Genomic DNA, 14,860 nt, shown 5'->3' with positions numbered 1-14,860 from the left:
GGCTGACGGCTATCTCTTCCAACACCATCTCAGCTCCACCATACACAGTCAGCTTGGCCAGATATGTATTGAATGGGGAGAGACGAGAAAGCCTATCCACTGGGAAGACAAAAAGATTCGGTTTGTCCAGTCCTTCTTTCCTCTGACATCATCTCTTGGGGAGGGTCTGGAGCTCTTCACCTACATTAGACAGTCGGGGGGCTAGGCTGACAATACACTAATGTGTATAGGGGCCTTAAATTCCATGCTTACTTGTGGTGAAGAAAAAATAAATGACTTTAGACTCTACAGCCCAGTTAAGCCAATGTTATGCCTAGAGACTCAACACCCTGGTAGAAGACACAAGGAATGCTCCATAAACCCAGACCATCTGTGGAAAAGGAATAGCCAAATGTATGCCACATTAGAATAGGAGAAAGTAAAGAGGGTAAGGAAGATATATGGTCTGGTTCTGAGACTACAAAAGGTTGTGAGATGGTAACCTGTGAGGAACCTTGTAATGGTATTTATAGGGTGTCATGTTCCATTTCTTCACATCATTTCAGGGTGTCAGATATGTACTGGAATCCATACTTTCACGATACTGCATATCTCAAGCCTTGAGAGTGTGTTTTTGGGCCAGTGTAAAAACTGCTGTGTAAGGTCCTTCAGCATGTGGCTCAGTGGTTAGTACTGTTGACTTCCACGCTGGAGTTTTGGGCTCAAATCTGAAGACTAACTGCATGTTAGTATGTTCTTGTGGATGTTCTGGTTTCCTTCTACACTTGTAAAACATACTGATTAGATTGTACGCCCCATTGAGTCATAGACCGGTATGAACCCGTGTACAGCACTGCAGAAAACCAAGTAAAAAAATGAGTAAATAAAGCTCTGAAGGCACCATAAATTTTACCTCATCTGACTGCATTTGTTTAATTTCTTCTTCATTCACATTTTCTACAACTTCATCACTTTCACCTTCTTTCCCTGCCTCCTCTTCTGCTTGATTATCTATGAAACATATTAATATACTTAAGGGTAGGTTCACATCTGCTAACGGTAATCTGGTAGTCTGTTCCGGCAGAGGAGCAGACTACTGAAGTTACTGTATCGGCATGGTCAGATACTGCGGTACACCGCCGGATCCCCTCGACTGTAAGGGAATCTGGCAACTTTCTGGCATAAATGGCGGGTTTCATCCAGACATATACTGATGCGGTATGCCGATACGGTAACTCCATCAATCTGTCCCTCTGCTGGAACACACTACCAGATCACCTATAGCACAGATATGAATTTACCCTTACTGATGTTGATATCTTTGTTGTATATGAAGAAAAAGACACTTGATTGCATGAGAAATGTTTACCTGAGTTTTCATTTGTCAGAAAATTTCCCTGTTCGGCACTTGCTGGGTCATTGGTTTGGGCTTTCTTCTCTGAAGATAAAAAAGCCTGGTTCTTCTTGTTTTTTATCAGGATTTTGCCTTGCAAATCATTGGGACTTGGTATTGGACATCCTGGTTTCAACTAAAAAAAAGTTATATAGAATTATAATAACATACTGTTTGTACTATATGATGTCCTGATTAGGGCTGCAGTAAACGATTATTTTAGAAATCGAGTATTTTATCAATTATTTTTTACGATTGATTAAGTAATCTTATAAGAAAAAATGAATTAATAGACTGTTTTCCTTTATAAAAACTCATCAGACTCCCTGCCATCAGTCCCTTCAATACCCTTTGTTCCCCCCTGTGCGATAAGCCCAAGTGCATCAGTTCCCCCCAGTGCCATCAGCTCCACTATCCCCCACTGCCATCAGCTCCGTTCCCCCAGTGCCTTCAGCTCTTCTCCACCCCAGTGCCATCAGCTGCCCGCCTAGTGCCATCAGCTGTACCCCTAGTGCCATCAGCTGCCCCCCTAGTGCCATCAGCTGCCCCCCAGTGACACCAGCTTGCCCCCCCAGTGCCACCAACTGCCCCCCAGTGCCACCAGCTTGCCCCCCAGTGCCAACTGCCCCCCAGTGCCACCAGCTTGCCCCCAGTGCCACCAGCTTGCCCCCAGTGCCACCAGCTTGCCCCCCCAGTGCCACCAACTGCCCCCAGTGCCACCAGATTGCCCTCCAGTGCCACCAACTGCCCCCCAGTACCACCAGCTTGCCCCCCCAGTGCCACTAACTGCCCCCCAGTGCCACCACCAACTGCCCCCCAGTGCCACTAGCTTGCCCCCTAGTGCCACCATCTTCCCCTCCTAGCCATGTCCCCAGCGACAGTACTTACCTTTCCTGAAGGGGCGCCGCTCCACAGCTCCTCCATCTTCTTCTCTGCGTGCTGCACTGTCATCTTGACGTCACACAGCGTCGGGTCGTAGTGCGCCCTTACGTGCACTATGACCTGACGATGTGTCAGGAGGAAAGTGCAGCGCGGCGCGGTGCGGGCCGGCGGGTGACCACGGAGCGGTAAGTAATAGCAAGAGCTTCACTCCCGCTCCGTGGTCACATGACACAAACAAATCCTTGATGCAAAAAATTTGCATCGAGGATTTTCTTGTGTCGAATTACTCGATTCAATCGAGTAATCGTTTCAGCCCTAGTCCTGATTTTAATTTTTTACATTAATCATTGAGGAACCCCATCATTTTTGGGAGGGAATGGAAAAAATGCAATTCTGCCATTGTTTTCATCGCTATAAATCATCTTTATTTTATACGTTATGGCGATACCAAATATTTATAGGCTTTTACATTCTACAACTTTTGCACAATAAAAACAACCAGGCCAATATTGGCGTTTCTCTTTAAGGCCATAACTTTTTTATTTTTCTGTTCACATCGCTGTATGAGAGATTATTTTTTGCGGAACAAGTTTTATTTTTTAAGCTACCATTTAACTTACCATATCTTTTATTGAAAATGGGATAAAATTCTTTAAAAAGCAGATATTACAATCCATTGGCACACTATGATCATGTTGTAGGAGGTCAATACTGGTAACCGTAAAAGTGTCAAATGTCTTAGATACCATGGTCACTATTGGTCACTGCTCCCACCGAGCTCACTACCCGACACTGTGTCAGTACTGGGGAGCCCCTGGGGAAGCTGTACCGCCTTTTCTCATCCTAATGGAGAATAGCATGCTCATAAGGAGGTCAAAAAGAAGTGTAATGACGGGAAGTGCTTACGATTAGAGATCATCAGACCCATCGTGTACTTACTGGAAATTTTTCCAGAACATCAGTCAGTAACATGTCTCCAAATATTGTTCTGCAGTACTCAGCCATTTTTGCCTGCTGCTTGGCACTGCAAAGTACGACAACAAATATAAGCGTAAATTATAGCATGACAAAAGACACATAAAGTGACATGTAGATTAATGCATCAGCTCGGAGCTGCCGTGGATTTCAGTCATTATTTATGCCAGTTTCTGGCGTGAATAATGATGAATTTTCCCTCACTACCGCCATCTTTTCATAGACTTGACGAGCCAGAAATGCAGATTGTGACTAGAAAATTCGCGACTGCATTCAAAAGCCGCAAAACCAGTGGAGGCCTAATGGGGAATGATGAATTTACCCCACAGTGGTTAGTCTAGTACTAATGCCAATAAGTTCTCCATGCACCTGTAGGTTTGTATGGATCGTCTGTGGTGGCACACAGAGTCCTTATGAGTCAGTATTGGCAGCTACATGTTACCTCACTGTCTACCAATCTATATAGTTACCACACATACTGTATGCTAGTTTTTTTTAAAATATATGAATAACCTTGAGGATAGCCTATCAATATCCGATTGATGGTCATCCCAGCACTGCAGTAACCTGCTCCATCCACTACACAATGGATAGAGCTGTGTAATTGCCCACAAAAAACTGATCGAAGGGAGTGCAGGGTGGTGGACTACTGCCAATCAGATTTTGATCCTGAAAACAGGACATCAATAAATATAACAGGAGGACTAGACAACCCCTTTAATCCTTCAAAATACATTCTCAGATTCCTCTACCTTAGGCCTAGTTCACACGAACGTTTTTTTTTTGCGAGTGTACGGGCCGTTTTGGAGCCACGGAATGTGATTTGCGGCCAAATATAGGACATGTTCTATCTCTCAACGGAACGGAAATACGGAAATGGAATGCATACGGAGTACATTCCGTTTTTTTGCGGAACCGTTGAAATGAATGGTTCCGTATACGGACCGTATACGGAACACAAAAAAACGGCCCGTACACTCGCAAAAAAACGTTTGTGTGAACTAGGTCTAAAAGCCATACGTTCGTGTGAACTAGGCCATAGTGGGTTTTCTGGGACTACTAAATTACTGGATTAACCTCAAGATGATCCACATATCATTTGATTGAAGAGGCTTTGGTAAATGGTGCATCAGAAAGAACTGGGGGGAGATCTACTATGCTAAATGCGCCTTGCGCCCAAAAAACTCACGTCCTTGCTTTGCATCACACTTTTTTGCACCTTGCTCAATAAGGGTGCATGGTTTAATATGTAACAACATGCACAACAACTGCTCAAGCATTTTGTAATAGGTAGTAAAAAGTTACACAAAAGTGTCTAAAATTGCACCAAATTTATCATCCAACCTGAGCCACCTGGCAAATCTGGGACATCGTTAGACGGTCTAATCATCACACAGAATTAGTAAATCTGCCTCTATGTCCTCTTATTGTCTACTATGCACAGCATTGTCATTTTTTTAGTTCTATTCTGGCTCAGTCACATTCACTTGCATGGCCAGTGCGGTAGCTTTAGTTAGCAAATGTATCGAAAGTCCCATCAATTTAGTACCCCCCCCCCCAAAAAAAAAATAATAATAATACAGTTCTCGCAGTTATAACCAGATTTCTATCAGAACAGACAAGAAAAGTACTCACGAGTCTACATGGTTTTCAAATGACAAGATGATGGGACAAGGAGAAGTTTTGAACGCTGATTCGGCAATAGCTTCAATGACATCCTGGAGAACAGGAGCGTATAAGTCATTATTAGCATGTGACTACAGTATTCTACGGACAGCATTTTTATAAATGTATTTTCTGTTGCTCATTACAAGACTCAACTCTGTTAGCCATACTCTAACAAGCCAAGCATCTGGGTGTCCATCACACGTGGCCAAGATATTTTTTCACCCCCTTGGAATAAACTGGAATGGCAGGAGATCCAATAACCGAGTAAAGACCTCTTCTGCTATTTTATATACTTCCGGCCTTTACCTACATATTTTTGGAGTCTCGGAAAACTCACTTTAATTGGAAACATAATATTCACCTTAAAAAGGATCTCTGTAGTCATTGTAAATCCATGAGTGATAATGGGTTCTTCCTCAGGAGGCTTCCCCTTCCAGCAGTCTAGCTCCACACAGCGGCAACCAGAGAGCAGAGTCTGTCGGTACATTTCAGGGGATGAGACCCCAGAAAACTGACCAGCTGCAGGGTTTGCAAAATTGTTAGTGCAGAGTTGGTTGATGGGGACATACATTTCCTGCCTTGTCATTGTACACTTTCACATGATACATTTCCAAATATAAATAAATTACATCTTATAACAATGCACAACCATTTCTACTGTGGCAGCTGCGGCAGTAAGTGTAAAAACTATAACCTAGCAAGGTCATTTTAGTGATTTATGAGCCTTAGGGTATATTTACATGGCGTGGTAATGGTGAAGCAGAGAGATCACCATGCCCTACTTTTAGGGAAAAGTTCATGAATTTTCAGAAAATGTAATCTACTGGTATGCAGAGGTTGAAATCTGTAACAAAATTCTCACCAGGCTATTTTCACAGCAGAAAATATCCACCGCATGTGCACATGGTCTAAATCCAACGAAACTATAAAGAACGCACCAATCCTAATCTCTCAGCTCAAATACAGAATAATTACTCATTGCGATCCATTAGCCGAAGTAGCTGAGCTTTAACATCCTGAATGCAGCACCTGGTTGATCTTTCTAAAGTTACTACACTACACTCAACTACACGGTTGGCACAGAAGGCCAGTCCTAATAAAGTTCCTTTGATTGATATCTACTTGAAGACCTTCTGGTCCAGCAGCATGGTTGAAGCCCACCATCTCCTCATATAATTGGGCTTTCTCCATGAAGAAGCTAGGGTTTCACCCTATTGCTTGTTCTACATCTGTGCCAACTGGTTGCACTGACCATCGAAGGTGAGCACCATTTATTTTTGGACGAGTCATATTCAGTACAGACAATATTACCTATTGTGCGGTGTGTATGATATTCTTTTGCTTATAATGGTAAAATTCCGTTCTAGTGTTAACTTACAATATTCTGTTTTTACTCTTCCTACAACCTTACCATGCCTTTGATCCTTCAGTGACCTACAGTTAGCATGTTCCCTCACCACTTGCTTTCACTACCATAAATATAGAAATGCGTTGCCTTTGGATTATTAGACTAATTTATTACATTCAAAGTTGTCTTGAATCTATTGTCTCACATCATTATCTCTAGCTCTTTAAAAGCACATTTACATAGGGCTATTATCAGGCCGATTATCAGAAACGAACGTTCATATGAACCCTCATTCCCACTAATTGGCCCGTGTAAAGGTACCGCCAGTAATCCTATGAAAGCTCCTTCATCAGGTGAAATAATTGTTTATGTAGCACATTAAATAATCACTTATTGGTATCAGATTGTGCTGTGTTAACAGTGATCTGCTCTTCCCCCGAGACTATGAATCTGAGATTGCAGTAGTGATCACTCATCCCCATATGGTGGAGGTGATAGCTGTGTGTAAATACATCTCTTACATATTCTGACGAGCAGGCAGTATCGGGAAGGAACGCTTCCTTCCCAATAATTGCCTTCTCAGTTGGCGCATGTAATTGTGACTTTGGCACTTAGCATTTTGTATCTTTTATTATTTTTCTAGACAATATTTTGGCAGTTACTAATTCTGAGTAATAGACACCATACAGAAGAGTACCTGTGAGGTAAGTGTTGTGAGAGGAGTTGATAAAATAGTGAGTAAGAGGTTGATTCATATCCTGATTCACAAGTAACTTGTCCATTGACACAATACTGTTCTCAGACCCACAGAGGAACCAAACCATACCTTCTGGAGACAGCTGCCCTACAGTAGAGAAAACAGGCGTTTAGAGTTCAATATTTTAGTGTTGGTCACCACCCTCTGAAGCATAGCTTTGTTCTGCCATATTGGCTTTGAAACCACATGTTCACGGTACAACATATATTTGCCATTGATCGATATTAGAGATTGGCAAGTTTTTTGATTCTAACAAATTGGTCATCAGATTTGATTCAGGTATGAATACATTTGACCCAGATTGCCTTGAAAAGTTATGTATGGCCTCCACATTCTCACAGTTACCATCAGTAGCCACTGGGTGCATGCATCACTTCAATTAGAAGATAAGATTGTGAGCCCATAGGCTTTAAATACAGCAATGGTCCAGAAGATGGCCTTGTGGGATATGAATTCTTCAAAAATATCATGTGAATTTAGTTATGCAGCAAAAAAGTGATTTAAAAAAAGCAGCATCTGAATGGAGGAGAGACCAGATTAACCAGATTTCCTTGGATTGGCCTAGACAAATTCTTTACTTGAACCCTATAGAGATGCTGGACCTGAAACAGTGAACGCAAAATTTATATGTGACCTCAAAAATATGGTCTCATTCCATAACAATGATGTTGAGCACTAATATCAAATTATGGAAAACGTTTGGTTAGGATTTTTCCTGTCCGTGTTGGGGCACACGCTATTACATTTAATGAGGTAATTTTTTAACATGGCAAACATGTTGGGGAACTTAGCTAAATACAAAATTTAAAAAAATCTGAAACCATTCAGTGTGTGAAAAATGCAGCCACTTAAAGCCAACACTGGGGCCCAGTTATGTCACCACTAGGGGGAGCTCAGGAGGTCACTGAAGACAGATTTATCATTGAGTCCAGTGGGAGCTCTATAAATCACCGGAGCTCTGTGACAGAATAACGAAGCTCCAACTGCTATAAAGACGAGTTAAGAAATCAAATCAGTTTACATTAAAAAAAATTAAAAACGTGATGAAGAACACAAGTGTCAATTTCAGGTCATTGTTGGGGAGAGCACATGAATCCCACCTCTCTGTTTGTTGATAGCACTGGGCTCATATTTTTGTATGAGAGTTTGCACTTGCTCAATCTTTGCAGGAGGGAAGAGCAGCTCATTTAAGCGACTGTCTCTTTGCTTTTGGTTGATAAACTTGGTGAGGTGATCTTTAGTCATGTAAGGTTTGGCTTTAGAATGGCTGAAACACAGGAAATACAGAAATTAACTTCAAAATTGACTATAATAGACCAACATTCAAGCTTTTTTTAGGTGTAAAAAATGGTCTAAATGTAAGACGGCTCTGAAGCGGTCTTACATTTGGAACTGTGAAAAAATAGCAGGACCGCAGTGTGGTGCATCAACACCTTGCCAGGACACTCATGTGAAGAATAAACAAATCTTCCTCTTTATTGAGTATTCTTTTTTTTGCAAATAAAACTACGCGTTTCGGGGGTCTGGGGCCCCCTTCATCAGGTTGAAATAGCTAATTATTGAGCTATTTCAACCTGATGAAGGGGGCCCCAGACCCCCAAAACACATAGTTTTATTGGCAAAAAAAAGAATACTCATGTGAAGAATAAACGAATATTCCTCTTTATTGAGTGTCCTGGCAAGGTGTTGTTGCGCCACACTGTGGTCCTGCTATTTTTTCACATTGCAAATTCCTTTTGGAGAAGACTGGGCCTCATCTCCTGAAGCTTCGGGACGCGACGGCTGCATACCCGACTGCCGGACACGTAATTTCGACAAACGTACAGTAGAGTTGTGCCTATTTATAGCACAACTTTATAAGGTGAGCCTCCAACTTTTACTCTCTCTAATTGTTCCACCAATTTGGAACGTACTACCCTATGGTGCGCTCTCTGTTTTTGCTTTCCTAGCAAAATATACGCCCAATTATAGAAGTTACATTTAGAACTGGCAGTTATGGAAAGACCGGCGCCTCTTCGTAACTTCAGCGGATCCTCCATGAGCCATGGGACTTTATAAGGCCGGTGCAAAATGCCGGTCTTAATAAATGTGCCCCTTAACTTGTATAGCATGAAGAAAGGAAAGGGGAGACGTGATTGAAACTTTAAATATGTTAAAGGTTTAGAGGGGTTATACTAAGTATGTTAGTTATTGCCTATCCTGTGGATCACTAGGGGAATCTGAACCTTGGAACCCCCAACGATCATGACAACAGGGGTTCCGTTCTCCCATTCTGATGGAGTGTTGGGTCGAGCATGTGCACTGCCGTCCCATTCATTCTCTATGGACATAGTGGAGTACAGTGCTGAGCTATCTCTGGCGTTCCCATAGAAAATGAATGGAGCGTCAAGGCGCATGCTTGACCTGTCACTCCTTCAGAATGAGGGACCCTCGTTGTCATGATTGGTGGAGGTCCCAGTGTTCAGACCCCAACAATCATCTACTTATCCCCTATCCAGTGCGGCACAGTATCAAATTCTTTAGAAAGATTTAGATATATGACATCGCACTCTCCAGTCTAGAACTTACTGCCTCCTAGAACCTGATCAGATAAGGTCTATCATAAACCTGAATTGATGTGGCGTTATAAGGTTATCTTTATTGAGATAGTTAAGGATAGCCTCTCTTAATCTGTAAATGACCGAAATGGTCTAAGGGTCTATCAATGGTGCTGCTATTTAGGAATAAACCCTAAACTTTGCAGAAACAACGCATCTTCTCTTGTCTTTTTAATTAAGGTTCTCATGCACGTTCTTATTGCACGGATACGGCTACAAGTACAAGCGGGCTTTTATCAAGATACACCTGCTGAACAAGGTAAGGGACTCACTGGGAAGTGAAGATTTCATCTATCTCTGGCCGTGGACACAGATAATTCAGGAACGTTCTGAAGACGGTTTCAGGGAAGTCCTCTGGGTTGATGGAATCATTCTACAGGTGGGAAAGGAGTACAGCATAAGGGGTTAGGGTAATATTTATAAATGGAAGCAATTGGAATTAACATATAAGGATACAGCCGCACGTTTGATGCTGTTTTGGAAGCCAAAATCAGGAGTGAATTTAAAAAAAACTGATGATTTATGATCCACTCCTGATTTTGGTTTACAAAACTGCATCAGGAAACCTGAACGCATATCCCTACCCTAAATATAAAAGAGTCTCACTACGACAGCATCGCATGTAATGCAATGTAACATTAATACCAGTTAACAGATGGCCTTTGTGACAGTCACAGCCACATATGCCTCCCATGGTAGCTACAGTAACCCCCCAGAATTTCCATCGAAATGGTGGCGGCCATTTTGAAAAAATCATCCTAATCAAATTGCAAAAGATTCAGAATTGGCTTGAGTCCAAATGGTTGGTAAATTTGAGATGAATTTGACTTGTTTACTTGATTCGCAAAAACAAATAATTGTGCATTAATAACCATTAACCATTTTTTAAACAATTGCACTGGCCGTGATTCTTTCTTCATTCGTTTCAATGTATTTCCAGTTCTAGAATCTGAGCTATGGAAAAAAATGGCCCTCAATAAATACAAGGAGGGTATGACACTCACTTTCCCCTTTGAAAGATGACAAGAGTGTAATGCTTGTTCTACTCTCTTCCTGTCGGCAGGAAACAGCTGGAAAATACTGTTCAAGAAGAGAAAAAAAAGTGATTTTAAGATAATACGGTTGATTTTGTAGAAAAGAATACCTCTGCTAGCTGAGCGCTGGTTATTATAACTCACGGTATTGGAGGCATGTCGTGATTTCAGATGGACAACAGCCAAAGACTGTATACCACCATAATCCGAAAGATCACATGATTCTATTATAATAGTACATTTCTAAACAGAATGATAATATAGAATATATATATATATATATATATATATATATATTCACAGATCAGTTTTGAATAACTAAAGCAGTATACTAAGGAGCAAACTTGCTTTGCCCATTGCTCCCCACTGAAATATCCACAGAAAACCTTCTTACGGCAAAACTCTAATACTGTGGGACTCCTTTAAGGCGAGGACTAGAGCTATATACTGTACGTACCATAACATGTATCTATGCAGCATATAGAAACTCTCTTTAAAAATGTGCTCATTGGATTACTCACTTGCGTACAGGAATCTTTCCGTCTGCATTTAATTGAAGCATGAGTTTTACATGTCTAAAGAGGAAAAACACAAATATCAATTAATGTAGGTTGTGCTGCATATGTCAGGGCCTAGAGCTGAAGGTACAGTATGTCAGGGCCTAGAGCTGCAGGTACAGTATGTCAGGGCCTAGAGCTGCAGGTACAGTATGTCAGGGCCTAGAGCTGCAGGTACGGTATGTCAGGGCCTAGAGCTGCAGGTACGGTATGTCAGGGCCTAGAGCTGCAGGTACGGTATGTCAGGGCCTAGAGCTGCAGGTACAGTATGTCAGGGCCTAGAGCTGCAGGGTACAGTATGTCAGGGACCTAGAGCTGCAGGTACATGTATGTCAGGGCCTAGAGCTGCAGGTACAGTATGTCAGGGCCTAGAGCTGCAGGTACAGTATGTCAGGGCCTAGAGCTGCAGGTACAGTATGTCAGGCCTAGAGCTGCAGTACGGTATGTCAGGGCCTAGAGCTGCAGGTACAGTATGTCAGGGCCTAGAGCTGAAGGTACTAGTATGTCAGGGCCTAGAGGCTTGCAGGTACAGTATGTCAGGGCCTAGACTGGCGGTATGTCAGGTCTGAGCTGCCGTATGTCATGGACCTAGAGCTGCAGGTACGGTATGTCCAGGGCCTAGAGCTGCAGGTAAGGTATGTCAGGTCCTAGAGCTGCAGGTACAGTATGTCAGGGTCCTCGAGCTGCAGGTACAGTATGTTCAGTGCCTAGAGCTGCAGGTAACGGTGTCAGGACCTAGAGCTGCAGGTACGGTATGTCAGGGTCTAGAGCTGCAGGTACAGTATGTCAGGACCTAGAGCTGCAGGTACGGTATGTCAGGGCCTAGAGCTGCAGGTACGGTATGTCAGGGCCTAGAGCTGCAGGTACAGTATGTCAGGGCCTAGAGCTGCAGGTACAGTATGTCAGGGCCTAGAGCTGCAGGTACAGTATGTCAGGACCTAGAGCTGCAGGTACGGTATGTCAGGGCCTAGAGCTGCAGGTACAGTATGTCAGGGCCTAGAGCTGCAGGTACAGTATGTCAGGGCCTAGAGCTGCAGGTACAGTATGTCAGGGCCTAGAGCTGCAGGTACGGTATGTCAGGGCCTAGAGCTGCAGGTACAGTATGTCAGGGCCTAGAGCTGCAGGTACAGTATGTCAGGGCCTAGAGCTGCAGGTACAGTATGTCAGGGCCTAGAGCTGCAGATTTATTAATTTATTTTATGCACTTATATAGCGCTACTATATTCTGCAGCGGTTCACAGACATTAGCCTCCAACTGTCCCCAATGGGGCTCACAATCTAAGGTCCCTACCAGTATGTCTTTGGATTGTGGGAGGAAACCGGAGGAAACCCACGCAAACACACAAACTCCATGCAGATGTTGTCCTTGGTCAGATTCAAACCTAGGACTTCAGCGCTCCTAGGCACCAGTGCTAACCACTGAGCCACCTGCCCAGACTCATTTTTTACACCCCGTCCTGCTCTACTTAATTTTAGATGTAACTCCATAGAAGCCCTTGTGCATTATTGTTGCACACATCACTTACATTTTCTCATAGAAGGAATAACGGGAAGCGTTGTTCAGAATAGGATTTGTGATGATGGTCATGATGTCAGTAGCCCAGTCCTGCAAAAAAAAAAATATAATCCTTGATTATAACCTTTCTAGGTCAAGGATAGGTTATCAATGTCTGATCAGAGGCATCTGACTCCCAGCAACCCCACTAATGAGATTTTGGAAGTGACTTGGGCGGGCGCTGTGGCCTCTTCCTTGTCCATCAGTCACACTGGCCTTTGACTATCCAAGTGGATGGGACTGAGCTGTAATACGAAACACAGCCTCTATACATTATATAGGCGCTGTGCTTTGTATACTATGAAGAGGACTGCATATGATTGTTGGGGGTGTCAGGAGTTTGACCTCAAAGATCAGATATTGATGACCGAACCTGGAGATAAGTCATGAATATTTAATTTCTGGAAACACCTCTTTAAATGAACCTACACTGCCCTAAAAGTGAACCAAGCAATCTGTGTCTAGACCAGGGATGGCCAACCTGAGGCTCTCCAGCTGTTGCAAAACTACAACTCCCAGCATGCCCAGACTGCCTACAGGTATCAGCCTACAGCAAAGCATGGTGGGAGTTGTAGTTTTACAACAGCTGGAGAGCCACAGGTTGGCCAGCCCTGGTCTAGACATTTCTAGTTTGGACATAACAGTAGCTAGAGACTGGACTAAGCAGAAATGGAGAGATGGGAAAAGTGGGCTAGGAGAACATAGATGTGTGATATAAGGTGCAGAACGCAGATGTACTATCAGATACTAGCCCTGATGCTGAAGCTACTTTACAGCAGACATAGCAATATCTTTGTAAAAGCAAGAAATAATTCCTTCATAAGGCTGCTGGTACTGCACCTTGCCGACGTTCTCCTTGTAGGATACAAAGTTATGAAAGGTGAGATCCACCATGTCTGACCCAGTGACGATGCAAAGGGTTTTGGCCAGGAAATTATTTTCAGGAAAGTCCAGGTTGAAGACTTCTCGTAATTTCTGACTCTAGACATAAAAGGGAAATTATATTGTTAAATGCAGATATGATCAAGATAGAAGGTAATTGCATCTTCCAAACACTCTGTTGACCTTTTTGGTCGTAAAACCCAAAACAAAATAGTAGCTTAGAATGGGATTTCCCAGATTGGAGAAAAAGGTCTGCTTTTGGTCCAGAAACATCACTGCTGTTTGTCCTTTGGAACCAGGCACAGTCTATGAACACTGTGTTTCTGAGAAAAAAATGCTAATTTTTTTTCTAACCATGGACAACCCCTCTCACTGATTATATATATATATATATATATATATATAGGCAGTCTCCTTTAAAGTATGACATCTAAGGACTAAGCTATTCTCCTTCACCCGCCGTTTAGACTTTTTAGAGGGTGGCTGAACAGGGTTCATTTGTTGACATCATCCAAGTGAGAAGTTTTCTATTGGGCTACATACATTTAAGGATAGCCATGTTCTTTTACCATTCCCACGGGTCGATCATATTAGTGGTACATTGGTGGAAATGCTAAAATTGCATCACTGTCCCCAATTGTGGCTCAATGGAAAACTGAGTTAGGTAAGGTAAGGAGGTATGAACACTGTGGGCCTAAAATGAAGGGTAAATAACTACATTTGAGCAAATATGGAATTTTTTAAATATTTTTACAAGAAGAAGGGTATTTCATTTCTTTTCCCATGCGCTCATCACATTTTCACACCTTGGAGAAAAAAAAATATACTGTAAGGCAAGTGCAAAAGGCATACTGTAAGGCAAGTGCAGAGGGTAGTTTTCTATTTCCTTGTGGCATTGGAAACCATTACAGTCATGGTAGTGGTGAGATTTTACCAGTAGTTGCTATGGAGCCGCTTCTCAAAGGGAGTCTGTCACCTCCAAAATATGTGTCAAAGTTAGGGTAGAGGCACTGTGGGAGGAACCAATCCATTCTGTGCAGCTAACATTCCCTGGATCATCGCTACCGGCTCTGAAATATCAGGGGCTGTCAATCAAGCAAGAGAGGAGGCATGGATGGTGCACCAAGCGGAGCGGCCTCACCCACAGTGAACTAGCGCGCCTCATTTGCATAAAAATTAAAGCATTTCTCAAGATTAGACAAGCGGATTTTCACAAGAAATGTACAGTTATGT

The 14,860-nt window shown here is 42.7% G+C and overlaps 1 protein-coding gene across 2 annotated transcripts in view; it reads right to left on the bottom strand.

Annotated features, from left to right (window-relative positions):
- PLCB2 (phospholipase C beta 2) overlaps positions 1-14,860 on the bottom strand; it is a 106,023-nt gene that overhangs the window by 28,347 nt on the left and 62,816 nt on the right. For both annotated transcript variants that reach the window (XM_044271738.1, XM_044271739.1), the window contains 12 exons: positions 13,586-13,726; positions 12,717-12,796; positions 11,155-11,208; positions 10,604-10,679; positions 9,872-9,972; positions 8,103-8,269; positions 6,943-7,089; positions 5,259-5,416; positions 4,865-4,947; positions 3,194-3,278; positions 1,349-1,508; positions 893-990 (listed from right to left, as the gene is read on the bottom strand). In XM_044271738.1, the coding sequence (XP_044127673.1) occupies positions 893-990; positions 1,349-1,508; positions 3,194-3,278; positions 4,865-4,947; positions 5,259-5,416; positions 6,943-7,089; positions 8,103-8,269; positions 9,872-9,972; positions 10,604-10,679; positions 11,155-11,208; positions 12,717-12,796; positions 13,586-13,726 (1,350 nt within the window). The remainder of the gene's footprint in view (positions 1-892; positions 991-1,348; positions 1,509-3,193; positions 3,279-4,864; positions 4,948-5,258; positions 5,417-6,942; positions 7,090-8,102; positions 8,270-9,871; positions 9,973-10,603; positions 10,680-11,154; positions 11,209-12,716; positions 12,797-13,585; positions 13,727-14,860) is intronic.

The sequence above is a fragment of the Bufo gargarizans genome, chromosome 11 (assembly GCF_014858855.1).
Source record: "Bufo gargarizans isolate SCDJY-AF-19 chromosome 11, ASM1485885v1, whole genome shotgun sequence".
Taxonomy (NCBI): domain Eukaryota; kingdom Metazoa; phylum Chordata; class Amphibia; order Anura; family Bufonidae; genus Bufo; species Bufo gargarizans.
This window is presented reverse-complemented; position numbering and strand designations above follow the sequence as displayed.